The sequence below is a fragment of the Passer domesticus genome, chromosome 5 (assembly GCF_036417665.1).
Source record: "Passer domesticus isolate bPasDom1 chromosome 5, bPasDom1.hap1, whole genome shotgun sequence".
NCBI lineage: Eukaryota > Metazoa > Chordata > Aves > Passeriformes > Passeridae > Passer > Passer domesticus.
The window spans coordinates 71,343,544-71,371,234 of NC_087478.1; the positions used below are offsets into that span (position 1 = coordinate 71,343,544).

Below are 27,691 nucleotides of genomic sequence, written 5' to 3' on the forward strand. Positions count from 1 at the left end.
AGTGTAGTCACAGCTTTTGGCAGTGCATTACCCCTTGTTTAATAGTCTCTGCCTTTGATTACGTCAGAACTTCCATAACAGGTATTTTTTCTTCAGCCTGTACAGTACCTCTTGTGAAAGACAGAAAACAAGGATAAGAAATTAACCCTGCAGCCACATCTTCTGTTCTTTTCCCTCATCCTCCCTCAGTTAATGGAGGCTCCTTAAGATCAAGTGGCCAAACTGCCCCAGCATATGAAAATAAAGTGCTACCCATTTTAATATTCCAGAGTAGGGTGGGCATTGCTTTGCAGCAGTTTGGTGTCTGCTGCAGGAGTTCTGTAGCTGCAGCAAGCACAGGGAAGAAAGCTGAACTGCCCTAGGAAAAGCAAATCCCCATTACAAACCACAGACATTGATTATGCACCTTGAGAGGCACAAAGTCAAAATCCCTGCATTTCCATAAAGTAAGGAATTCTTTCTATGTGCAGTTCAAAGCTTCAAGTTTAAGCTAAAAATCCATTTCTGGCCTTGGTCCTCAGAAAGTGGGAACCATCACTTTCCCTGAGGACCTTCCCAGCTACCATCATTAAATGGGAAGCTTTTGAAGACAGCTCTCACAGAGCAACAAAAGGACAAGATATAAGCCTTTGAATCCTAAATTATTTACCCCCACACTCTTGAGTCCCTCAGAGATCAGGTGAGATTCAGGAGCACCTGTACAGAATGCAGATGTGCTCCTGTTAATTGGCCCCGCACACCATGATATCATAACACCTTCTACCAGCACCATTTTTGTAAAGAAATGCAGCATAAAGCCTAACTATTTTCCTCAGTCCATCCCATTAAGGGATTGGAGCTGCTGTTCTGGCTTCCATTTTCTTTTTTCTCATTCTCTCAGGGATGTCTTTGGGTGACCCAGAGAAATTCCAGTAAACCTTTTCTTAAATCTAAACATTGTACTGAAAGCTTTTACTGCCCTGACTTGTTCTAAACTCAGTAATAAAAACCTACCACCCTGTCTAACATCACCAATTCCATTTTTGCTCTCACTACCATTTCTGGTCCTTTTACTTCCTACTAAAGACTGTCAAAATGTTTTCTTCTTTTGCCCCTCCAACCTCTACTTCTTATTCACCATTTTTTCAACAGAGGCATCAGTGTGATGAATTTGCATCAAATACTAATTTCTCCCCAATATCTGACATTTGAGTTAAACAGAGGTTTAGTGGAAAACATACAAATAAAGTTTAATAGCTAAATTCAAAGTTGCAAGGAAATTAAAAAATATTGCTAATCTTGCAGGCTGATCCTTTGCCAAACCTGATCACCAAAATGCATTCATATCTCAATCTTGACAAATGTTTTATTTATTTCCTAAATCAGAAGAAAATATCATGCCTAATAACAAAAACCAATAGCAGCAGTCTCTGTCACTGTTGTCTGTCCCATGGGCAGAGAGACAAACCAGTCTCTTATAATCTTAGTGAGCCTGAGGGTATCTTGTGGTAATCAAACACCTTTATTTTTTTTAAATTAAAATTTTCTCCCAAGTTCTCCCTTCATTTTAAGATCATGGGCGAGAATACATATTTTTAATATATACCAGCCAGTGTGTGTTAATCAACCCACATTAAAAGCATACAATGGAAACAGTCAATCATAATATCATACATATGACATATGATAGATATCCTGTTATATATATTATAATAGGGTTCAGTTTTTTTACGAGGCCCTGAATGTTTGCTTCAGATGAAGGGTAATAAATCAAAACTAGTCAGAACTTGACTAATCACAAACAAATCTTATTTTCCCCTTACTATAGAACTCCCTTCACACATTTTGCTTAGGTGTAACCAGCTGGGGTAAGAGATACCCCATGCCACAAGCCCCAGCATCACCCCCTTTCTTCTACACAGAAATCCTAAGTCTGAACCAAATCCAGGACAATCAGGAGAGGAATTCATATAAGGAACTTTCACACACTGGCATTTTGGTGAGCTCAGAACAGGATCCTGTTTTTCTGCTAAGTGCAAGGCTGGAAGGGAAAGGTAAAGAGGGCAGCAGGTCTCAAAGCCTACAGCAGCCTGGGCACAGCAATTTTCCACACTGGCCCAGAGGTCAAGCACCAATTCTGTGCCAGGCTCTGCACAAAGCCCGAGGGCTTCTCCCAGCCCTGGCCAGTGGCTCAGAGATGGCCCCACTCGTGGCAGTGCCATTTATTTCATCACCACAACATCGGTGCTGAGTGTGAATCACGCTGATGAGGACAGTGAAGGCTCTGAAGAAAACTCAGCACAGCTCTTTAAAAACACTGAAATGCCACAGTACTTGTTTCAGACAGGAACTCTTCTTTGTTTTCCAAGGTGAAAAGGGACTGTTTTATATAAGGCAGTTTCCATTAGTATGGGTTTCACAGGAGAACAAAAGCCAATGATGCAACTTTTCCTGCCTAGAATCTCAACTAGAACCTTGGATTTAGCATGGGTACACAGTTTGCGAAGTAAATGGGAAATCAAACAGAAGAGTTTATGTAGAAGGGATTTCTTAAAGTGAAAAAACCTTTCTTTAAAGAGAAAAACAGTAATAATAACCTGTAATTGAATAAAAAACCAGAAAAACGATGGGAGATTCTTTAAATACTCCATCAGGGAAAGTGCTGAGTGTTGCTAGTGATTTCCATGTTTAAGCACATAAAATACATGTGAAAGAGAGTTGCTACATGACATGAGTCTGGGTCCTCTTTTGCAATACATAAAGAAGAAACAAACAGATTCACACTAGCTCTGTCAAAAGCTCTTCAATATTAGGAATGCTGGAAAGAAGATTACAATTTTTGAACTTTGGGTAGGGTAAGCAGTACACTTCAGTTAGTGTTAGGGGTACAAGAATCCCAGGAATTTCTGAGCTTTAGGATGCAACCAGCACCCTCCTCATCCAAGCTTCCTCCCTCATCTCACATAGATCACCAATTGTCAAAGAAACCAAAAAATGTAAGAGCTCAACCAGTTACTAAAACTTGAGATCTGAGCCTCAGTGCCTCGACATCCCATTACAGGCAAAAAAATCACCTCATTATAAAAAATCTAAACAAATTATAAACCTTAAATCAGAGCACATTTAATACAGTGCAGATTTTCTATTAGCAGTCAAAACAATGCATGCATTTGTATAGAGGTGGGAATAGAGAGCAAAACATATTCTGGTTAAAAAAAAATAGTATTATTTCAAACAGAATTTATTTCCACGGTATTTTAGCCCTCATATGAATAAGATAAGTGTGTGCTATAGGAACAGACTGGTAAAATTATCTCACCAAGTAGGCAGGGAGCTGAACAGATGGCAGCACCAAGCATCACTAGACCTCACTTATAAAGATGATCTTTATCACTTCCATAAGATTAGAAAATTACTCCCCTATGAAATACAGCATTCTGAGGTTGAGGCAGATTTTTTTTTTTTTTGTTTTGTTTTCCATGGAATCAAAGATTATGGACTGTCCACCATGATAATGTTAGTGGTTCTAAAAGGAAATCCTATACAGAGATAGCTCATTTCTGCTAATTTGTCTGCTGGTAGTGACTTTGAGTTTGGTTTTTTTTTGTAGGCAGGTTGTTCTTTTGGAGATTATCTTGAACTGCACATACACCTTCATCTTACCCAGAAAAAAGACAAATTTAGAGCATGCTCAGAGTGCCCAGTCACAGCATGTGTGACAGCATTCACAGGGAGCAAACCTCTTAGTCACAGAAAGCAAACCATGGCTGGTTTGGGCACTTTTTGAATTTATAAAATTGCTTCTCTCTCTGACCAAAGCACTTTTTCCCACTGTTTGTTTCATACAAAGTTTTCTTCTTCCTGCCTGTTTATCCCATTCTGCCATATGTTGCAAGGGAGAAAGGTTTTAATTACAGCAGTTACTGAAGCACTTCCCTGCCTACAAAGCACTGCAGAGCCCTTTCAGGGGAAAAAAAAATTTGGTTTTATCACTCTTATAATTAACAGCTAAAAACTCCATTTGTGAGATCTAAATTAAGTGTTGCACACAGATGACAAAAAATTCATTCAGTTCTACAGAATGTAAAAGAGAAGCACTGAGGATTTGTGTGGTTGTTTTTTCCTTTGACTTAGCATGCCATCATGCAAATGGTTAAACAGCAGCAGGGAGCAATTTTCAGCAGCAATTTTCAAACAATGAGGCAAATATATGCTACATACGGTTCAGTTGATGCCAAAGAAGAAGGGAAAAAAGCACAAACACTTAAAGTCTCAAAACTTATCCCTCACATAAACATTAGAAAAGTAGAAGTCAAATAAGACCACAGACTGGAAAACAGAGCAGAGCTTCTGGAACAGAGCTTCTCAAGTCTGGTCTGGTACCACAATGCTCCTTGTAGCCAGCTGGCTGTACCTTAATGGGAAAAAAAGGCCTTCTGGGGTAACTCTTGCAATGTAAGGAGGTTGGAAATGTTTTCTGTGCTGCAGAACTGCAGACCAGTACAAATCTTGCATTCATTTTTTGACAGTAACTGTGAGGTTTAACACCCTTGAATCAGGGGAAGTGCACAAAGCTGAATGATGGTGATTTTTCTATAATGGCACATTGCTGGAGGGCATAACCACTGCCTTCCCAGAATAAGGAGACTCTTAAGGAAGTTGAAGATGCAGTACCTGCCCAAGTTTGCCTTCAGGCTATTTTTATACCAAAAATAGTTGAAATGCACTTATCTGGCCTGAGTAAGGCATGAAATTATTGAAAGTGTAAGGCTGTAAAATACACTGAAAGTCAATAATGCACAGGTAAAGAAAGGAAGAGAGTCCTCCTGGGAGGGCATGCACAGAACAAGTGTTTGAGTCCACAAGAGAAGACATATCCCACATAAAGAACTCACAAAGTTCTCCCTTTACGCAGAAACAACAGCAAGTGACATCTGCAAAAGCCATCTCCTGGCTGAAAAAATCACCTGGAATCAGCTTTAAGTGTTGTTTGTTTTTTCCATTAGCTCCCCCTAAAACACCAGCTCCAATCCTGCTTACCTTACACAGCAGCAATCTTGACAAACAAACAAAAGCCTAGCATCCCATCAGTCCAGAGACAAGGCCCAGACACAACCTCTTCATGTTCATTATCTTCATCAGGAAAGATGCTTTATTAGTGCTTTTGGTTTTCTTTCACATCCATGTCCCCTCATAAGTCAACTGCTGTTCTGCTTATCCACTGCCAGAAAAGCCACTCTGGAGCCACAGGAAATCCACCCATCTCCTCTGGAAGAAAAATTCTTTTCAAATAAGCCCCACGTGCTGCCAGCCAGGCACTCAACAGCACAGGAAACCTCTGCTAGCACCACTTTTCTTGTAATCAGTGCCCTCTGAAAGCTCAGCCATGCACAAGGGAGCTCAGCACACCCAGCCACACCTCCACCACCACAGGTAAACCTACAGGACAGCTACATCTTCAATCTGGCTGGATCTAAGGGGTGAGACATGGCTTGGACCGTGTGACAATATGTGATGAACAATTTGCTTTAAAGGCAGTTTGAGGCCTCTTTTGAGAAAAACTAAGCAGGTAAGTACAGAGAAAATGTTCACCTTAGGAAAACTATCACAGCTATTAAATGAATTTGTTTATTCTTTATCTAGCCCCAGAAGTTCTTGAAAGAAGTTACATTTTTATCTTTCAGCAAAGCTTCTCTCTCCAAGGTATGTGCAAGTTCTAGATGGTGGTACTGCAGTGGACTTGCTGTTCAGCTGGCCAAATGCATGAACACCACACACAGCAGCAGGATCTGCAGCACAGCAGGAAGGGTGTGGGTGAGAGACACTTCATATTACACATGCACTCTGCTGATGGGTCAAATTACTGCTTCAGTGCTTATTGGTATTTTCTAAATGAAAAGTAGTTAACCTTCTAAGAAAAATGCTAATTTTTTTTAAGTCTATCTTCAATAGAACAAGAAAGTGCTTCCTAAAACCAAAATCAAAATGTCTACTTCATATACAACCTCTCTCAGACCAAATTAATTTTCCTCACTCTTGATGGAACAATAATAGGCTATCAAGGCTGTGCAATAAACCCCCACATGATAAATTGAAAATTACAGCAAGAATTTGCTTCTAGCTGGAGAATATCCAGCTGAAAAAAAACAGGTTCCATCTCTGTATTCATGAGAGAAAGCAGCAATAAATCATGTTTAGAAGTTAACCCCAATCATGCTGAAATAATCAAAATCTCTAAAAGATTACAGACAGGACATGGAAAGAGAAAGCCAGAAGAGGAGAAGGCACATGGCTCCTCACCCCAACAGACCCTGAATTATGTGCTTCAGTGGAGGAAGTGACATCTGTGTATTTTACTTTACTGCTGTTTTCACAACCCATTTTACCATCCCATTGAATTACACCTTTATAGGTCCTGAACTGTTTTTCAGCTGTAGCACTAGATTTAGAATAACATGATCTTCCAGCCCTCAGATAGGAATGATGCTTGGAGCTCCCTCCACTATTACAAGGCACAACTAAGAGAAATGATTCCCTTATAAAACTCAGCATTAAAAAAACCCAAAACTGTTAAAGAAAAATGCTTAAACACATTACAAAAACTGACTGTGGTTTTAGGTTTCAGCAATAAAACAAGTATTGCAAGATGGTGTAGCTTATAAGTTTTGCTGCAGTGTTGGACAGAAAAGAAATAGTCATGGCTAAATATCCTTAAGCAGGGGCATGTAACAAAGAAGAAACCAGCCTATTTTGGTTTTAATGTCCTGGAATTGCTTACAACCCCTGAGGAAGAGGTCAGTGCAATATGATATGAAAAACAGAATGATAAACCAGACTTTGCATTTGCTTCTTGACAGAAAGAAAGATTACCTCTCCAGTTCACTCTGAGTTATTGCCAAGATTTTTAACGAAATGACAACAGGGATGAAAACAATCCCCAATATATTTGCAACCTTGCAACTGGAAAGCAAAGAGCTTCCAGTTGCAGTCAAAACCCAACACTTTTTTCTAGCTGTCCTGTCTTAAAATAGGTGATCATGTATCTTTTTGCCTCGAGGCACAGAGTTACAGAGGCTGTAGCAGTTGCTCTGACTGTGCAAAGAACCAGTATAATTTCTGATATTTCTGAATGCAGCTAAGAACAAAAATACAGACTGTGGTAGGGTAACTCAGCATTTCACTTTGCAACATGCAATTAGTGGGTATGAAAAGGAAATATGATTCCCCAACGTATATGGTGAAAGAATGATTAATTTACGTAAATGTTGCTGAAGCTGAGCTGATGGTTGATTTCCCTTGCCTTTCTAATAGCTGCAGTGAGAAGCTGGGTAATAGCATGCACTGAATTCCTGAAAACTGGTCCTTAGCTCACCCAGGCAATCCACAGCCTGAACTCAGCACAAGGCAGGTGGTGCAGCTGCCCTGTGTTAGAGCTGACCGCAAAATAAGAGTTCATTACTCTTGATAACATGCTAAAAGGTGGAGGTTTTCTCAAACAGAAACATCACCAAGGCTGTGCAGTTCTCATTTTAAGTTTGAAGACTCACCTAGTTTTATTTTTCCTTTCTAATACTCTAAAATTTTTCACTTTTTGAACTTCAAAACATGTACAGTCATTACTTCTTTCCCTTGAAAATGTTAATATAATTTCAAGTGGACTAACAATACAGAAGTGGTTTTAAATTCTATTAGAAATTTCAGATTAAATTTCACTTATAGCCAATAAAGTGATTTATTTTAAAACAGAGTTATGGCAGTTATAAGGCTGGCAAAAAGTTCCATCTCACAATAGATCTGTTTGGAAGAAATTTGGTAGGCTAAGAGCAGGAAAGAATAGGTCAAATTCTAGAAGCCAAGACAAGTGGCAATACAAAACTCATAATTGGCTTTTAAAAAGTATTTACAATAGATAAAAACAAAAATGCAAAAAGAAGACATGAAAGCTGTCAAGGGGCTGACTTCAAATCATTTACAGAGCACTGGCAAACCAAGTTGCATAAAAAACAGATGTACATCCTACCCTCCAAAACTCAAATATTCTGATAAGGATTCAAAGATCTTCAATAAAATTAATATCAAGAACCCACCAATCATATAAATCTACATCTCTAGCTATGTCTTATCTGCTTAGCAACTTATTGTGCAGGAAAATGGCAATGAGAATTGCTGCCAAAATAAGGTGAGCTCCAGCTCTCAAAGTGCCTATGAACATCTTGCAAAGGGGTTGCAGATTCAGTGCTTCTTCCTCACTGCATTTCTGTCTTGGATAACAAACCAAGGATGTCGTTTTCCTCTCACATTTGTGGAGCACTCCAACAGAATGAGCACACCAGCAGAGTGATTTGATATAAACCAAAATATCAAGTTTTCCCTTTAATATATTCCCATTTATTTCACAACCAACCCCCATCCATACCTATTTTTTGAATTTTTTACTCTTTCTTCCCTGCTTCTCTCATGTGTCTCCGTGTGCCTCATCTGGGAAGGGCAGATTGTCACGATGTGTGAGAGAAGCTGCTTGTGAAAGAAACACATTCCTTCCTCCACACTGACCCAGAATTTTGCCCTTGCCACTTTCATCACATCCAGCTACTAAGCAAAGAAGCAGAACCCTCTATCTTCTCAGTGCTGTTGTGCTGCCACTTCCCTTGGGAAAACAAGACACAAGGAACCCCAAGAAACAAGTGCAAAAAACCCTGTATCATGAGCCAAACCTCACAGCGTTGCACTAGTGAAGAAGAGCGTTGCCTCTGGATGCCCTTTTCGTGACTAGGTGTGCAGGACTGGTGGGAAATGACCCATTTTTAACCCACCTCACTCTGAGCTGACACTAACACCACAGCCACTCTTCAGGCAGAGTTCACAGTGAGTGTCAGAGCAGGCAGCCCGACATTTCACTGAAGTGGAAAATCACAGCTCTACGATGATGCCTTCAAGGCACATTTAGCTGAAAGAGCCAACACACTGTGCTTCAGGAGGAGAGGAAAAGCCACACAGGCAGAATGAAAGAGCAGTGAAGGCAAAAAATGCATTCATATCTAGTCCTACCTATTTGATGGGGATTTTTTTAACAATAACTTCATAGAAGCAGACAAGCTCTGATTATGTATGAGCATCTGCACGTACACATCTAAAACATTTGCCAGCAAAAGTGCATTTCTCTCAATCCTGAAGCTTAAGAGTGGATTTCACCATTACAATGAAAGGGTGATAACACTGTCTGACCTCTGCCTGACTTGCTGCCCACCTCCTGGATGCTGACTGGCACTGACTGTTGAGAATAACTAAAAATAACCAGCTTGTGTCATATATTGTAATAAGGGCAAAGGGAGAAAAAGAGGTGGCATATTTGAGGCTCTTGCTGTTCACCCTTCTGTCACCTTCCTCTTATAAATTTTCCCCTTGAGAACAGAGTTTGTTGTAGAAAGAACAATTAGTACAGATGATGGGAGCCAAGAATTTATTAATGATTTCATACCAATGAAAAACTGGTAATGAGTTTGAGGTTTGGAGGCAGAAGTGCGGAACTGAAGAGAAGAACCTGCCCCACAGAGGACCACATTTAAGGATGGCCTCAGGCTGCCACACAGAACAGATTTCAGTTTTGTAAGATGTACTCTGAATGAATCCAAATGAGAAAATACCAGCATAAAGAGCACAAAAATATAAACCCCAAAGACGCTGACTTTCCTCATATTTTTAGGGTTTCATAGGTTTTGATTCTACATGGTTTCTTTTTGTTGGTGGAGGATTTTTGCCCAAAGTCACATTAGTAGTTGCTTACAATCTAAAGGCATAATTTAGATGTGTTTTGCTCCATCTCACTCTGATGGCACCTTCACAAATCATGCACTTCTGGGGTCAGGCCACAGGCAATGCTCCATGTCCTGGCAGCCAAGATATATCCCCAGGAAAAGGTAAATCCTATTTCCCAAAATTACCTACTAAAATCCCAGGACAAACCTTTACAAATAAATCAGTATTGATTAAAAGACAAGAAAAGAAAAATAGATTGAAAATAAACATGAATTTTAAACAAAGAAGAGCAGATGTTGAAGCTTGAGGACCTTGGCTGGTAATTATTGTTCACATAGGATTAGCACCCATGAGTTTCCCTAAAGTCCAAGTAACTAATCTCAGCTCCAGCAGAGATCATTGGGTTTTTCAGTTTTGTTTGGTGAATCTCATCTCTCAACCAATGATCAGTCAGTGCCATCCTTTCTGAACTGCTTAAAAATGAGCAAAGATGTTCAGGAGGAAGGAAAACAGGCAGTGATGCATCCATATGCAGGGAACAGGAGAAAATCAACAACAGAAGGTACAATCATGCAAGGTTACAGTGCATGTGTGGATTCCCAGGAGAGGAGAAGTGTGACCACACCACTTGTGTACTGATGGCTGGGAATACATCCAGATTGCTGTTCTGTAATCCCAATGAGTACTGAAGGCACTCAACAATTGCCAGGCATATTCTAACACTGAATGACTGGGAAGAAGTCTCTTAAGGAAGCTTTAATTATATTTTTTTTAACTGAAAACTGCTCAGGATATTAATTAAAAACAAATCAAACTAATTAGAACAGGGGCAACAAACTTACCTTCATTTGTTGTTTAGGATTCTTTATCAGTGATACATGTCATCACAATTTATGCCCTATTTGCTTATGCACTCAGGCAGTGAGGACTTCCAGCAAAAATGTCTCCTTTTCCTTACGCCTTTACTTTATCTGGAAGGCTGCTTAAGCTTTTGGACTCAAGTTTCAGAAAGTCTGGCACCGAGGGTATTTTTCCTTTCTCACTTAATCCTGGGCTAATGAATGAAGTCACAAGGTACAAGTTAACACAGCTCCCGAGCTCTTGCTCCTGAGAGTCCAGATCACATTGCAAGGATTCTGTAAAAACTGGCAACGCAGCTAATCCCAGCAATGCCAAAAACCATCTTAGTCCACACCACTTGAATATACAAAAGCTCAAGTCATTTTTAACCAGCAAATTATTACTGAAAAGAATGAGTCAGCACAAGAAGTTCTTAAGAGGGCTTCCTCATCTAGAAATAAAAGCAAGGCAGAAAAGTTACGCATTTTAAAAATGTAAAGGCTACAAGCAAAAACAAAATAATATTTTGACAAGTTCAGAGAGCTCCTAGTCCAATATCCAAGCAGCCACTGGTGTGTGATACCTGGGAAACAGGGATATCATATGAAGATACTTTCCCTGGCATCCCCTACCAGCCCTGGGCACTGGGACTGGATCTTAAGGTGGCAGCAGTACTGATGGCCCAATCCTCCAGGAAATGTGCCTCACTCTTCTTTAAATCCATGTAACACCTCTGGCTTCCAGAGCTGTCCTCTCAGCACGTGCTCACTCAACACCCTGCACAAAGGGGGACACAAAGGGCTTGGAAACACCACCAGGGCACAAATAAGGGGTCATTCTTTCAAAGAACTTATGTAAGACCCAGCACTGCCAGATCCCGATTTGATTAATTACTGCCCAAAGATTACCAAGGGCAGCTGAAAGTGCACCCTCTTTCATTTTCTATTTGAGGCCCCTTTTCTGAAAGAAGGAGCTGGGAATTTGAGTGTTTTTAATAAGGCACTCTGTATTTATGCAACAGTCCCTTGGTTATGCTCCATTATCCCACTTGGCCTTTTTTTGACCTCCCTAGTGTCCATTGTTTGACTCTGCTATTCCCAGCGGAGCTAAATGCCTGAGCCTTGCCAAAGAAAACAGTGTCATGAATGTGTCAAATCCCAAATTTGTATCCAAAATCCTTGTTCGGGCTCATTAACTGGAAACACAACCACTCAAAGATGCTTCTGGTGGCTTGCAAGTATATTTGAGGATAAGAGCAGCAAAACAACAAGCTGGTTACCCTAAGCAAACAGTGCCACAACAAAATGTATTTATCTTGAACTCTTGACCTTCCTATTCAATTACAGTTGGTGCTTATGAGGAGTATGAACTTGGAAACACAACCATCTTATGAGTGATTATAGCAATTTAGGATCATACACCACATTTCAGGAAACAGAAAGGTGAATCTTACCATAGCTACCTTGGGTTTCACCTGAGTGGTTTGTCAGCCAAATTGTGAAGCAAGCCAAAGAAAGCATTTGGTGGTAACTAAGTCAGAAGATTGAGCTGAATGGCAGATCTGTAATTAAATCTTGGTCTTTAATAGGAACACTCAGAAGCAGTCAACAGTGGTCTTGCTGGCTATACTCAAAGCTCTTTCTCTCACAGAGAGACAGCATCAGTCTATTAGTATACCCATTAATTTCACAGCATGAAGAGAGATTTGGTAGGATTACAAATCACAGCTTGCTGTATTTTTTATCTCCAAGACAAGGAAAATTATTTTGTTTCTTTTCAGAAGTCCTGTGAACAGGGAAAGCACATGTACAGAGCAGAGGAAACCATTTAACAAGCTTTCGGACTAAGCTCCATCTGAAATTTTTCCTGAAAGCAGATGGAAACAATACATTTTTAGCAAATTTTTCAGCCTCTTAAGGCAAAAACATCACTTAAACTTAACACTATGAGCAAAAAATCTCCCTATGTCAGGCTTTTCTAAACACAGGAGAGAGAAAATAAAAACCCCTCTCAATGGGCAAAATAACACACATTATAAGCCTAATTTAGAGCTGGGTTTAACCGGTTGACAGTAACTTCCAAAACAAAGGAATGTAAATATTGTCAGCTCTACTGATTATGCTGAAAATGCCCTACATTGAGATGTGAGCATTCTCCTGACAGGAGGAGCAGTTCTGCCATCTCTCTATCACACCCAGCTCCACTTTGTTTCTCAGACATCTGACACCCACCCCTCAGTCACGTCCATAGGCTGCTGTAGCAGCCCTAGAGCTCACTCTATCTCACTCCTGCAGCTTCTTTTCAAAAAGCAGTGCTTGCATTAAGGTCCATTAGGATCAAAACACCATTAACAATGTCCATGTTAAATACTTCAGCATATTTTCTTAATTATTCTCCCTCTAAAAATCATACAATCATTCAGTTTAGAAAATACCTCTAAGATCATCAAGTCCAACCATTAACCCAGCATGGCCAGTGCACCATTAAACCACATCCACAAACAACACATCTATGCGTCTTTTAAATGCCACCAGGGTTCGTAACTCCACCACCTCCCTGGGCAGCCTGTTCCTGCTTGAGCACTCTTGTGGTGAAGAAATTTTTTCTTAGTATTCAATCTAAAGTCCCCAGCCGTTTCCTTGTCCTACTGCTTGTTACTTAGGAGAAGAGATCAATCCCCCCCTTGCTACAATTTCCTTTCAAGAAGTTGAAAAGAGTGATAAAGAGACTCCTTTTATCCACACTAAATACCCCCAGCTCCCTCAGCTGCTCCTCAGAGGACTTGTGTTCCAGACCCTTATCAGATCTACTGCCCTTCTCTGGACTTGCTCCAGCACCTCAATGTCCTTCTTGTCATGTCTTTCATGCCACAAAACTGGACACAGTAATCGAGGTGTGGCCTCACAAGTGCTGAGTACCAGGGAACAATCACTGCCCTGCTCCTGCTGGCCACACTATTGCTGATACAGGCCAGGTGCCATTGGCCTTCTTGACCATTTGGACACAGCTGGTTTTTGTTCAGCTGTTGTCAACCAGCACGTGCAGGTCCTTTTCCACCAGGCAGCTTTCCCGCCACTGTCTTCCAAGACTGTGGTGATGCATGGGGTTGTTGTGGCCCAAGTACAGGACTTTGCCCTGTTGAACCTCATTCTGTTGTCTTTAGCCCACCAACCCAGCCGCTCAAGATCACTCTCCAAAGCCTTTCTTCCCTCCAACATTTTTGCCCAACTTGGTGTTGTCCACAAACCGTCTGAGGGTGCACTTGATCCCCTTGTCCAGGTCACAATACAAGGCCCTTACTGCCAGTGCCACCTTAATATCAGCAAACAGATTAGATAAGTTTATCATATATAAATGTTTATTAGATAAACATTTATAAAGCAAGCTTTCTTTAACTGGTGTAGATGCCAAAGCAAACTTCCACTCTGGAGTAGGTTGAGTAGGATAAGGCTGTGGATGCAGACACTGGAAAGCATGGGACAAAACCACAAGGGAGTAGATGAAATAATGTAAGGATCTAATGCATGGTCAGAGTCAACACTGCAGTCACTTAAATCACTTCACTGTCTGGGGTAAGCACCACACCAGAGCACAATCACAGGCTCCCTGTTCTATGCATGAAGGAAATTAGATTGCTACTAGAAAAGCAAGCAAACAAAAGTGAAGAGAGTTCACCAGCTTTGTCACTACAGCCAAGCAACTAAAAGATGCTTCCTACAGTACATCATTCCTAGCAGTGATTGCTTCCCAGACTTAGCTTTTCTGTCCTTTTTTCAAAGCAGAGTTGGTAAAGTCACCTCACGTGGTCCCTGAGTTGCCTCCCTCCAAGAGCTCAGCAGCTAGGGCACCCGCCGTGGGAGAGCCAGGCCGCAGACCATGTTCCCCATTCCCTGAGGGATGGAGACAGCCTTGGCTGAGGGCTGCCACCTCTCACAGGAGAGGCTGGGGTTCTGCCCTCTGACCCAATTAATATTTATGTATTTCTTCTCTAACATTAATTGAAATAGGGACTAGAACTTGTTCCCTATTCCCATCTGAGTGGTTTAGCCTTTAGGCTACAGTCATTCTCATCAGCTGGCTCAGTCCCACAAAACACCACCATTGTTCCCAACAATGTGGAACAGCTTCATCTGCAGGAACAAAGAGCCTGCCAACCAACTGCTAGGGCACCTCCTTCAGAGAAAGAAGTAGATTCACAAATCCTACGACAGAGAACAAACTGGAGCCCCAAACCTCGCCACAGTCACAGCACCAGAGAGTGGAAGGACTTCACTCGGTGAGGTGGCCAGCTGAGAAACCTCTCCTTGGAAGACCCCAGTAGCTCCTACAACAGTGCCCTACATGCAGAAACAGGGTGGTGACAGATCTCAGGCCAAGTCAGACCCTTAGATGGACAGAAAATTTTACAAAAAGTAGAAATTGAAGGATGTAATGTCTGCAGAAGCTTCCAGCAGTAGATGACAACTGAATGTACAAAGGACCTAAGGACAACCCACATTATAAAGGATGCATTATATACTCAAATCTAAACCCAAAGCAGCAGAACAAGAATCTGAAATGGGTGTGTTTGCCCTCGTTACACCATGACAGGGTTTTGACTACAGGTGTTCACCTTTAAAGGTTTTAGGTTTTACTCAAAATTGTAAAAGAGAAAAAACCCTAATTTTTCAGATTGAAAAAAATATAATTTCTAAATAGGAAACAAGAAATTTTGATTTAAGCCATGTTTATTATAGAATGTCCAGTTCTTATATATAACTTTTTAGATGAAAGCCAGCTTGAAGACAATGACTGTAAATTTTTTCTGTTTTCAAACACTAGTTCCCCTCAAAAAAATCCAGGCTACCATGTTTACGCATTTTTTAATTTGCATGAAGTACAAGATGTTTGTACTGCTGAAGCAAATAATTTTTTAGCTATTGATTTCAAGGGCAGCAAGGCAGCCCAATTTCACCTTAGACATTTTTTTTTCACCTGCTTTCAGCAAATAATACATCACAAATTTCTATTTTTCTCTCTACCCACTCTTCCACTGCCTTCTTTCCTGTTTTTGCCCTCCAGAAACCCAGGTATGTGCTGTTTCCATGGCCCATTAATACTTCCATCACATAAACCCCCCTGTTCATTCCTTATCTCGTGGGCTGCAGGTACCCAGGTGCCCATTTCTTTGTGCAATCCCCACAGCTGCTGCAGTGGCCTTTTAGTAGAGAGCCTTGAAATTTAACCCTTTTCTTCCTGGTATTCTCCTTCTCACTATTCTTAATGGGAAGAAAGAGCTGATCCATACCTGCCTGCCTCTTCAGACACAAGACATTCACCCACCCACCGCAAACAACTCATCAGCCTGGTCTCGTAACACCTACAAACCTTGAACTGTACCATCAGTCATCTCCATTTTATATACTGTCACCTGCTTCAATCCTTGCCTCATTCTCTTTCCCCTCCAGCTGCCACCTGTTTTGGGTCAGATGCCCAGCTCCAAGGCAGTCAGCCTTCCCTTGATGGAGGAGTATATACAGACATCACCTCTATATGGAGATTTCCTGTCTGTGGGCATGGAAAACTTTCTCCAGCTTCTGAGCTGGGCTTTCATAACCACCTCTGCCAGTTATCAGCTTCTCAAGGCAGTGATTGCATCTCTATACACAAATAAAATGGTTATCATCAGAAGAGATTTTCTCACTGGCACAAATGAGAAAAAGTTACTCATCTCCCAAGTAAGTGAACAGTGCTTTTAAATGAGTAAAAAACAGACTCCAGAAAATTAGAAAAGGATAAAAGATTGTCTTTTAAAAAGATGGTTTTTTTAAAGACAAACATTTTAAAAATATTTATAATAAACGAGGGCAATTGATACACTGTTAGAGAAGGTTATATGATCTAATAACCATAATGATCTCTCCATACAGAGAGGCCACCACCAAAAATTGTGTGATCCCTAACATACAGATTTTGTAAGTCTAGTCTCTGAGTCCTAAAATATTATCTCTGTGGTCTCAGTTTTAAAATCTGTATAGTTTTGGTTCAAATTAAACAGCCTACATTCCCTATCTGAGGTATTGGTTGGAGAAAAAAAAATCTACCAGCTTTTCAAAATGTATGTTTTATTTAGTTAGGTGATAGTTAATAAGATTCCTATCCAACGCTCTAGGGATTTTTATTACATCAAAAATAAAGCTGGTGGTGTTTCACTCCTTTAATCATTTTAACATGAAGTAGAAAGCTATCTATGTTCAGAGATTCCTGGTTCATTAATGCCCATCAGGGTGAAGCACGTGATGAAATTCTCAGAAAACATCTTTTCCAAGATATGGGTAGTGAAATCAGTTTGTTTGGTTTTGCAGTCTGAGGTGCATAATTCTCCAGAGACCTGAGCCTGATACATTCCCTTTTATAGCAAGGGAGATCCAGGTCAAGCTGCCCTGCAGACATCAGCTGTGCCTGTAAGGCAGATACTTGCTAAAATGTATGAATTTTTAAACTCCGAGTCTATGGAATTCCCAGGATTGCTAAAAGCCATCAGCATTCATGGGAGTGTACTCTGATGGTTCAGAAAATGCTCATAAACATTCATAGGACTATGGATTTCTGTGCAAATTCAGAGAGCACAAAGAATTCATCAGATAACTCCCATGACAGGCTGGAGAGTGGAGAAGCACTGAGTTTATTATTTAGCAGCGTGATACCAATAACAGAGGTCATTTTTTGAAAACCCACCTATCAGTCTTCAGTATCCTAAGTGGATGAGTGCGAGGAGAAACTACCATACATTTGTGTCATCCATGCAAAAACACTATTCCCAGAACCACACAGCAGGTATTCAAACCTGTATATTAAGACTGAAGGTGAAAGGAATTATTTTTTTGCTTGTTTGTTTAGTTTATAAAATATCTTATTAAGGACTAAAAAACAGTCATAAAGCATGTTTTTCTTGAGGGGAAGAGGTAAAGGGCAGGGAGAGGAAAAGACAGGATACAATCAGGTAACTTATATCCAGAATCTACCCATCCATCTTTGTATCACTCAGTACAGAGGCACACATAAAAATGTCATTTTTTCTTTCATTTTTTTCTCTAATTAGATTTCCAGATTTACTGCCTAAGTAGACAAATTGCTTCTTCACTGTAACAATCCACCCACAGCAGCACCTAACTCTGGCTTTACCCCAAAACAGACACTTCATACTTTTTTTCCTCACCTTTGTGGCTGTCAAGATTTGGAGTAAGTTTAGTCTGCTTTTCCCTGCTTGCAGGAGGCAGAACCAAGCAGACAAATTAATGAACACTTAGAGGAGAAGGTCATGTCCTTTCAGCAGGCACTTCGATATCACTGCCATAGGACCAAGGGATAGCAGGCTGGGCACAAGTGAGACTCCTCTGAGCACAAGGTGAAATACCAGCGTAATTCAGTGTGAAAAGATCACCCAGAGCCTGAAGTAGGTGCCAATCACCCCCTATCTCTTATTATTAGCGTGTGGTGTAATCAACTGACTGCACTAATTCCATTTATGCTTTGTGTATTGATTGTAGTAACACAAAACGAAAGTTCCACCTAGTCAAGGACTTGGTACTTGGGGTACAACATCATCTTAGTAATAATAATCAGTTTATCAGCCTTATTTTTATTCAAGTAAATTCCTTCATTGCACTTTAATTAACTACTATGGCTTGATTCTATTTAGCATTAGGGCAGGAAATAATTGCAGCTGGCTTCACACTAGGAGTTACTATTATCACCAAGGAAACAAGGACAATCAATATTCCAGGGAGGACAGGTACTGAAACTGCCTCCTGAACAAACTACAGATCAATAATCATGATAGAAAATGGAAGGGAGATTTGCATTTGAAGGAGTCCCAGAGGAAAAGAATGGAGTACAAAGACAAATGTGCATTTTTTCTAACTTGGTTGTTCATTTGTGTCTGAACCTCAAGTCATCAGGACCTGTGAGCCCAACCAAACAGGGAGGGCTGTCAGCAGCTGGTCGTTAGCCACCAAGAAGATTTTAGGATAGGATTTTAGGACAAGTAGATAAAAAATAATTAAAAATAGATTTGATTTTCTTTTGTAACTGCAACAGCAATTATAATCACATATTTTAATTGGAATATGTGAACAACTGACATGTGTGTACTTCCTGAAACCTGATCTGTATTATGGGCAAGTGCAGTACAGTAAAAACGTTCAATGGGATTAAAGGCCTCAGTTCCAGGGATACCCTCCCTGTTCCAAAGGCTTTCTATAGGCTAAAAGGTGCTATTCCATCCAGCTACAGAAAACATGGTTGTCACTGTGATATTTTATGAAAAAATCCCTTCACCAGAGAAGCTGAGAAGCCTCAGAAAAGAAATGCAAACAATAATTATCTGCTGCTTTGGAATGTGGCAGGTGCATCTTTGATTTGTTCCATGTGAATTGTATTGACTTAATGATCAATCCCAGTACAGCTGTGTTATATTTTTAATATAACATAATATCATAACACAATAAATCAGCCTTCTGAAATATGGAGTCAGATTCATCTCTTCCCTCATCCTGGGACTCGCGAACACATCAACACATGGTAACCATTAATATTAATGAATTAACACATTAAGTAATCGCTTTCCAGAACCACATAGGAAATATCTCCTTCAGCACCTGGACAGTGGGGAGAATCCCTATGTCCAAGCATTCCCAGGCAATGCAGGCAAGGTGTGGGCTCATTTCCAAGTGCTGCCTTCCCCTGCATGTAGTTGTTCTGCTGCATTCCATAATTTCCAGATTCCAATAGGAAAAAAGGCAAGTTATGAAATGTTAATTCTCCATAAAAATTATTCAATGTCTCATATGGTCAGTAACTACATCTGACTTCCTTACTGTTACCCATTTTCTAAACATGAGCATGCATTTTCATTTTGCTTTACAGTAGAAGAAAACCAGCAAAAGCTTCATTTAATTCTAGGCAGTCCATAACACCTGAGAAATTACATAAATGCTGAGAAAGAGAAGAGATGCATGAATATCAGAAGAGTGCAGAAAATATATTTATGTAAAATTCAGTACTACAAGATACAATACAAAATGTAAGGGTGCTTAGGAATTACAGCTTCTTCAACTGGGTTTTATTATACTTTTAAAGTAGTGGTGTTGTTTAAAAACAGCAAAACTTATCTTTTCTCCTTTCTAAATTGTAGACTTCTCAGGCCACATGGTTTCTGGGAATATCACAGACTGGGAGGTGAGCATTTTAATTTCCTGTAGTATTTTGTTTACTCAGAGCAATGTTATCCATGATACCCTAAAGAAATTCAGCCCCATTTACCTCTTTCAAGTCTTGGACAATAGCAGTGAGCCTCTCATTCTCCGCCTGAACGTTGGTGACCACAGCCCTGCTCTGCTTGAGCTCGTTCTGCATCTCCAAAATCTTGCCCAGGTAGTAGGCTTCCTTTGATGCAGACTCCTGGAGAAGAGTTTCTTCCCGTGTTTCGCCATCTTCGGCCACTTTGCGATGAACAGAGAAGGACTGGCCAAAAGCCTGCAAGGGGAAAACAGAGCACAGTTAAAACCTACTGAAGCTCTAGAACAATTATCAGCCAGTACCAAGTGCAGTGCCAAGGAGCTGCGCAGACAGCAGGAATGGAATAGATCTGCAAATCCCAAACTCTGATCTATTAAACACTGTCCCAGCAGCTGAGGGCCACCATCCCACTTAGCTGGAATGAAGCACCTTGAAGCTGCTCCCATTTGCAGTCTGGATTTATGGCCCCCATCCAGTTGACCACCACTGAGATCAAGATGGTGCTCTGCTAACTGGCCATTAATTAGTGCCAATGTTTAATTAATCCTTAATTAACTCCTTTCTTCACTGGTTCCGCAAAATAAACATGTGGCTTGTTTTGGCTTAAAGAGTTTAAATAGCTGACAAATCTCACTGAATTGCTTTCCATTTCCAACAACCTTTGCCTATAGGAGCTCATCTCCTGGTATGGAAAAATGTTCCCATAACCTGGAAGAAAAATAAATGAGCTGAGAACCAAGCAGTGGCCATCTACGCCTCTGGGATGTAAATACAGACTGTGTGAGCCCTTTCATTTCATTTATACTCAGTGTTTTTTGCTTCTGTTGGATATTTAACTGTTTGAGAAATATTTAAATAGAGAGAGAATTTCAGTGCTTGTCTTCTTGTTGCTGGCTTACACTGATCAATTTAATAAGACAGTATTCCTCAGTGACAATTTCTGATGTTATTTTTGACAGCTCTGGAGCAACCTGGAAGAAGGCAAACTACAAGCCATGATAGCAGACATGATGGAGATATAATTTACCTACAAAAAATGGGGGGAAACCCAGAAATAATATAATAACATAAAAAATAATGTAATAAAATAATAGACACAAAAATAAAATTAAAAAAAATAAAATATAAAAGAAAATAAAAGCAAAACCTGATTTGAGTTTATTACTATTTTAAAAAAAAGACACTTAGTTGAAAATGACATGACCTGATTCTGGAGAAAGACTAAAGAAGGCTTCTAATGTCACGAATATTTATCCTAACACAGGCAGAAGTTCTCTCATGTATCTTAAATGCAAGTGAACACATCTGGAACACTACCATTTTTTTTTTTTTTCTCCTAATACGCGAGAGAAATTTGAGTCACAGTAACATGCTATTTCAGTGAAAAATTATCCCTAAAAGCCTCATTTGTACCCAGTTCTGTAAAACCAAAGCACAGATTTGTACCCACTGTAAGCTGTGGCCTCCTTTGCCTTCCCATCGATAAGCCTTGCCAAATTAAACCCATTGTTCTACTGCTGCTATTTATGGCCTTTCAGAACATGTTCTAAGCTTTACTGGCACTATAACTGAAGCAACCCTTGGAAACTTCAAAGTAAAACTCCCTTCAAAAACTTCTCAGCTTTTAAGTCTACTTCACTAGGAGAATCCTGTGAACTCAGCATTAAAGGATTCTAAAAATATTCAATAATGTATTAACCCAGCTGTCTTCTCAAAAAGCTGTAAGTTACTGAAATAGCAAGCATCAGCAACTTGCCAAATAGGATTTTCCAAATAACAAGAAATTCAATTTAATGAAACTTAAGCACTGATATCTGTGAGTCTAAGACAACTGTTTTAGGAACACTGCTAATAAATTATCTTCCTCTACATACTTATGGGTCACTTTTCCTAGTTTGAGATTGAGCAAAAAGCACCTGTCAAATAAAGACCCTACAAGACAAATGTTAAGGGGTAAAATCAAAACACAGCAGAAGAGCAGGTAGGACTTATAGGGGTGGAGAAGCTCATGAATAAACGTCACCTGGAGCCCTCTCTCTATCAGAGAACTACAGTTCAACACCAATACATAGTGATGACAGCCTTCCAGATGCAGACCAGGTTTATCCTTAATGTACTTTGAAGGTACACTTTTAGCATGTGTGATATTTGAGAACAGCAATGAATATAGATTTTAGGGAGGGTGCACAGCATAGTGGAAAATTATTGTGAACTCCACATTTCCTTGTACCTATGACCACACAAAATAGATAAACTTTTTTTTTTTCCCTATGATACCAGTTTGAACACTACTGTATCACAGATTGGGTCACATTAGGAGGGACCAGTGGGTCACCTAGTCCAACCTCCCTGCTCAAGCAGGGTCATCCCTAAGCACCTGGCACAGGAGTACATCCTGATGGTTCTTGAATAGCTCCAGTAAGGGGGACTCCATAAGCTCTGGGCAATCTGTCCCAGTGCTAAGTAACCTGTATAGTAGAATTTCTTCATAATTTCTTCGTTGGCCAAGCTTATCCCAAGTCATCCACATCAGAATATTTAATTTCTTTCTTAAAGTGCTATCAAGATGTTAAAATCAGGGGAAGGAAAGCAAGCAAGCATAGTTCACTTTTGATATTGTAATTATGCAGATCAACACAACAAGGAGATGAACATGAAATACCTTTTAATTATAAGCAAGCAAAAAGTTCTGCTTCTCTATTTCATAGGCTGTACAGAACACCAAAAGGTTTCAACTTTCCAGACATGTCCACTTAAAGTCTTCCATGAGATTCATCACTTTTAAATTAAATCACATATCAATACTTTTCAGCTGGTAGCCAAAAATTTGTTTTATTTTGATTTTGTTTTAATTATTTGCTTAATACTTATCTATAAGATCTTACAACCTTGCTATGATGTGAAATATTTCAAGTAACTGTGCTCACATGAGAAGGTGATGACCTGGTCTGCAAGTTAAAGGAGGTTCACTTGCCATTGGATCATGTGCTGAATACAAACTGGTTTGCTGAATAGATCTTATGGTGCTGCATATGTGGGAATACCAGCCTGCCACGGAAGTCTGAGTGGAGAAACAGCTTTCCTATGACATGACACTGAGGGATAGGAAAAACAATGCAAAAGCAAAGCAGATGTTCACTGTATTCACCACCGAAGAAGGTCTTGGTATTTTCATGGAATGGACTCAAGTAATCTGAGTAGGTGCTGTCCTACACTGTGCAGATGTATCAGTTAATTACCACTGCTCTTTTCAGCATGGTGCTGCTTGGTGGGACTCCTCATTAAAACCACTGAGAAATCACTATTGGTTCTTGGTTTCAGTAATCACAGCGTGGGGATTTCCTGACATATCCAGATTCAAGTTTGGACCCAGAAGGGGCTGTGTAGTCCTCCAGGGCTTCTGTTTCCTTGAGAAACCCCCTCCCAGAGTGGGCACAATAGCTCAAATCAGCCACCAAGACTGAGGCAACTTTACTGCTTCAACAAAGATTGTCCTAACAGAGAGCAGTCAGATTTTCACCTTGCACTGGTCCCATCACTTCACTCAAGATTTTTGTTTGAAAGGATGCTCTTGAGCTAGAAGATGCTTTTTTTTAAAATGTAAATTGGTTGTAAAAGTCAAGTAACAAGACACCATTAAACTATGTATGCACATGTATCTCCTGAAACCTCAGAACTGTGTAACACTACCATGATTTTTCAAAAGCATCTTAAAATTGGAACTTTGAGAACAATAAAATAGTGATCACTACCTGAGGTCATGATAAAGGATAGTAAAAGAGAGTGCACACAAGGAAGAGATCAAATTTGATCATGCAGAAAGGTGTAACTTTGGAGGAAAAACTCCATTTACTGTTGAACTCTAAGTAACCCCAGATGGAAATTCCAGTGTGAGAAGCAAACAAGTATGACAGATATAATGCTGTGAACAAAATGGGCACAGACCTACAAAGAAACAATAGAAAACTGACTGCTCCAGACATGTCATAGTTATATGACAAATACAAACAGCAGTATAAAGCTAATGTGCAGTGACATAAAATGATGTCTAAAACAAAAATTACATTTACCAGTTCAAGAAAGAAACTAAAAAAGAGAAGCTAGATTTCTAATTTAGGTGTAGAATGCAGCACACATGCAAAAGATTCATTTAAAACTTAAGTAGGTAATGCAGGCTGCTATTTCTGAATTTCACTTTTATTTTTACTAATAACCTCCTGGGGCTGGAATTCTGAAATCCTTCACAGAAATTCATTCTTCTACTCTGGAGTAATTAATAAGCAGTGAACACAACCTGACTGCTGTCAGGACAAGCAGGCAGCCTACCTTTATGGCTTTGACACTGACTGTAGATTTTTCTGATGCATAATGCAACAGCACCGAGCTTGTTCAAATTATTACCTATTTGAGCTGCTAACTTGCTGCAAAGCAGAATCACGTATGTATTATGTATTAGTTACCTCCACATTCATAGCACAAAAGCAGGGAAAAAACAGTCTAGAATATCCAAGAGACCTGCATATTTCCTAGTCAAATGTCAGTATGGCACCACAGATGGAAATCTTTGCTCAGGATGCTATGGGTTAATTCCAGGAACAGGCCTTATTTTGTTGCACAACTTGAATCACAGAATATTCCTTTAGTCATTTGCAATCCCGTGTCCCTAAGCTAAGAGGTTTTTTTTGAAGTTTACTATATATGGGTATTTTTCTAGGTTGGTTTTTATTTCAAAATTCATTGACAAAAAGCTCAGGGTTCTTCGATTTTTTTCTGCTAAGGACCAATCAGTGGCAGACAGGTCTGTGAAAAAATCCCCTCTAGGGAAGGCTGAGCAGGATCTGAGCAGGATCTGCTCCTTCCCTCAAACTCAGTCGGTACAAAGCTGCTTTCTCCACAACTTGTGATGTGACACTGAATCTAAACCCAACATGTTTCTCAGCAGGGCATCAGCAAAAAACACTCTTGCAGAGGTGACTGATGGGTTCTAGTCAGAAAGCAGATTGTATCTGCTTTCTTATAACTTTAAAAAGTTTTAGACCTCTAAAATTTTGACATAATGTAGACTAAATCTTTGTGCAGCTGGCATGACCTTCTCATGTTCATTTAAGATGGCTGAGACAGATCAATAGTTTCCTTTTGGAAGCCAATACTGAAGTTATTAAAGCCCTCAAATGCTTGGCATTGAACTTGGCATACTGCAATCAAAACATAGGCAGATGCATGCTTAATGATGACAGGAGAAAAAAAATTAACAGGCATTGTGTGGATAGTGCATGTGAGATGGACAGCATATGCAGGGAAGCAGATTGAAAACTCAAAACCAGATTGAGAACACACCCTGAATCAGCATGGGCTTATAAGCAAGAAAACTAGATCATGAACTTCTAGGTTGGCAGCTAGCTGAAAACAGCTGATTGTCTCATTCCTCCTGTGTCCAGCAAAGCAGGATACTGAACTCTTCTGCAGAGGCAGAAGATTCAGCATCTATCTCATCACTAATTTAGCTTTCAGCTTACAAAACGAAACAAGGTTCCTAGACTTACCCTGTTCCCCAGTCAAAAGCAATGAGACAATTGATGAAAATTCCATTGTACCCAAGCACCTGGCTAAGCACTGGTAGTTTCAAAATGTCCAGACTCAAGATAGTCAGTTTTATGCTCTATGGAACAAAAGATGAATGGGGGTTTTGTGTGTTTGAGTTTTATTTTCTTTATGTAACAACTTACCTTTTACTTGATAGGCCCCATCTTGCAGGGAAAAAAAGCTTAAAAGTTTTGCAGTCATTATGAAGCAAGCTAACAAACTGGGGGTTTCTTATCTGTTATCATGTAAAGAGTCGGCTTTTTGAAAATGGTGAAAATTGAACTTTAAAGGAAAATAAAACTAATTTTTTTTCAATTCATGCTTTGCTACAGATAATTGAGGAAGCTCAAGTCCCATTTGAAAAGTGTAGAGGAGAGTATCTGCTGCTGAGTGAAAAGGATATTAGAATGGATCCATTCATAATCTGAAATAAAACTATAGTTATGATAGGACAAGAGGAAATCGCCCCAAGCTGTGCCAGGAGAACATGAAGAACATGAAGAATGTTCAGATTGAACATTAAGAATTTCTTCACTGAAAGGGTGTTCAGTGGAACACCCTATTGGAATAGGCTGCCCAGGGAGGTTGTGGAATCACCGCCCCTGAAAGTGTTTAAGAAATGACTGGACATGGCACTCAGTGCTGTGGTTTCGTTGACATGGTGGTGTTTGGCCAAAGTTTGGATTTTACCTTAGAGATCTTCTCCAACCCTAATGACTCTATGAGCATGGTGCAGGGAACTGAGAAATCTATAAAGGATACTTGAAGAAGCTACCACCTAAGGGCAAAAAAGCATTTAGCTTTATCTCCGAATACCAGCTTACTAATTCAACTCTCTCCAATAAAAATGCAAATGCTGTTGCAATGATAAAGTCACATAAATCAATATCTGCATAAGAGATTTTACTTGCAAATGGGACTTGCAAGGCAAGGTGATGGAGGTTTTACCCCTGCCAGGAATGCTAAGAAGATCAGATACATGGAAAACATAACTAATCCTGAGTCTATTTACTGATGTAGAGCAGTAGGACAAATGTCAACAATTCACAGGCCTTTCCCCAAGGACGATTTGGGTAAAAGAGTGAACAACGCAGATGCTTCTGTTTGTTCTCAGTGGATCCCTTCAGTATCCACAGTCCTCTTGAAATTCTTATAGCAGATGCTAATCAACAAAGCCTTCAGAAAGCACAGAGAAATTTATATTCAGCTCAGCCACAGACACAGCCATGCTTCTGCAGTCCCAGTACACAGTGTGCTGATTTCCATCAATATGTGAGGCCTCAGGCAACCACTCTGCCTTTTTATAAATAAGGAACAAAACCACTCCTAAATGTGATGGTTAGGAAATATTTATAGACAAGAAGAAAGCACTACCATGAAAATGAGCATTCAATGCCAATATCCATTGTTCACCTGCAATCAAAAGGGGGAGTGAGTAAGAATTTCCATTTAATTGCCTTTAACTGCACTCTAGATGGGGATTTCAATTCCCCAGCCCTAAGCATTCCCTCCAGGCACGGAAAACACAAGAAGAGGGAAGCTTGTAACAAAGAGCACCACTTATCTACAATAGACAAATTAGTTTCATGCTGGTAATTCTAAAGCAGCTCTGTTCAAAATTCCTATGGCCAAAAATTAAATTATTTCTATGAACAAAATAATTCATATCTTGTTAATGAAACATAAGGTGGCTTACAATTTTGCACAAATTACTATCAGACCAACATCCAGCTATTACAACATTTCAATTAAAACCAATAGAAGCACTACCAGAACAAGCATGTAAGACTATCAAGAGATTTTAATTTTTTTTTTAACAAAATGTGCCCAAAGGCGGAGTTGAAACCAGCCTTCCATTGAGGCCCTATTACATTTGCACTCAGCACCAAAATCCCATTTTACAAAACCTTATTTTTTTTTTCTTTTCTAACTGATTTTCTTCTCTTTTTCTAACTATGAAATGGCTGAAATAATTGCAGTTCTCTCTCCTGTGCTTGCTTGAATAAAGCAGCAAAGAATTAATGCCAAAATGCAGTTCTTTAAGAGTTGCCAGCCTGCTGGGACATTCTAGTTATTTCAGGTTAGCTCCCCATATGTAAACTCACATTCCATAGTCAGACCACATTTACAGAGCATTTTAGGAATGGTCTAAGCAAAGTCATGGTGGTAGAGAATAATAAAAACAACCAGTTGCTCTAGTGAATCACCTGAAGGGGGATAGAGAGTCAGACCCTTCTCAGCAGTGCACAGGAAA

General features: G+C 39.9%; 1 protein-coding gene across 1 annotated transcript in view; it reads right to left on the reverse strand.

Annotated features, from left to right (window-relative positions):
• Positions 1-27,691, reverse strand: part of BICD1 (BICD cargo adaptor 1) — a 167,233-nt gene that overhangs the window by 64,842 nt on the left and 74,700 nt on the right. The window contains 1 exon segment of the mRNA XM_064420947.1: positions 19,879-20,091. Within this exon segment, the coding sequence (XP_064277017.1) occupies positions 19,879-20,091 (213 nt within the window).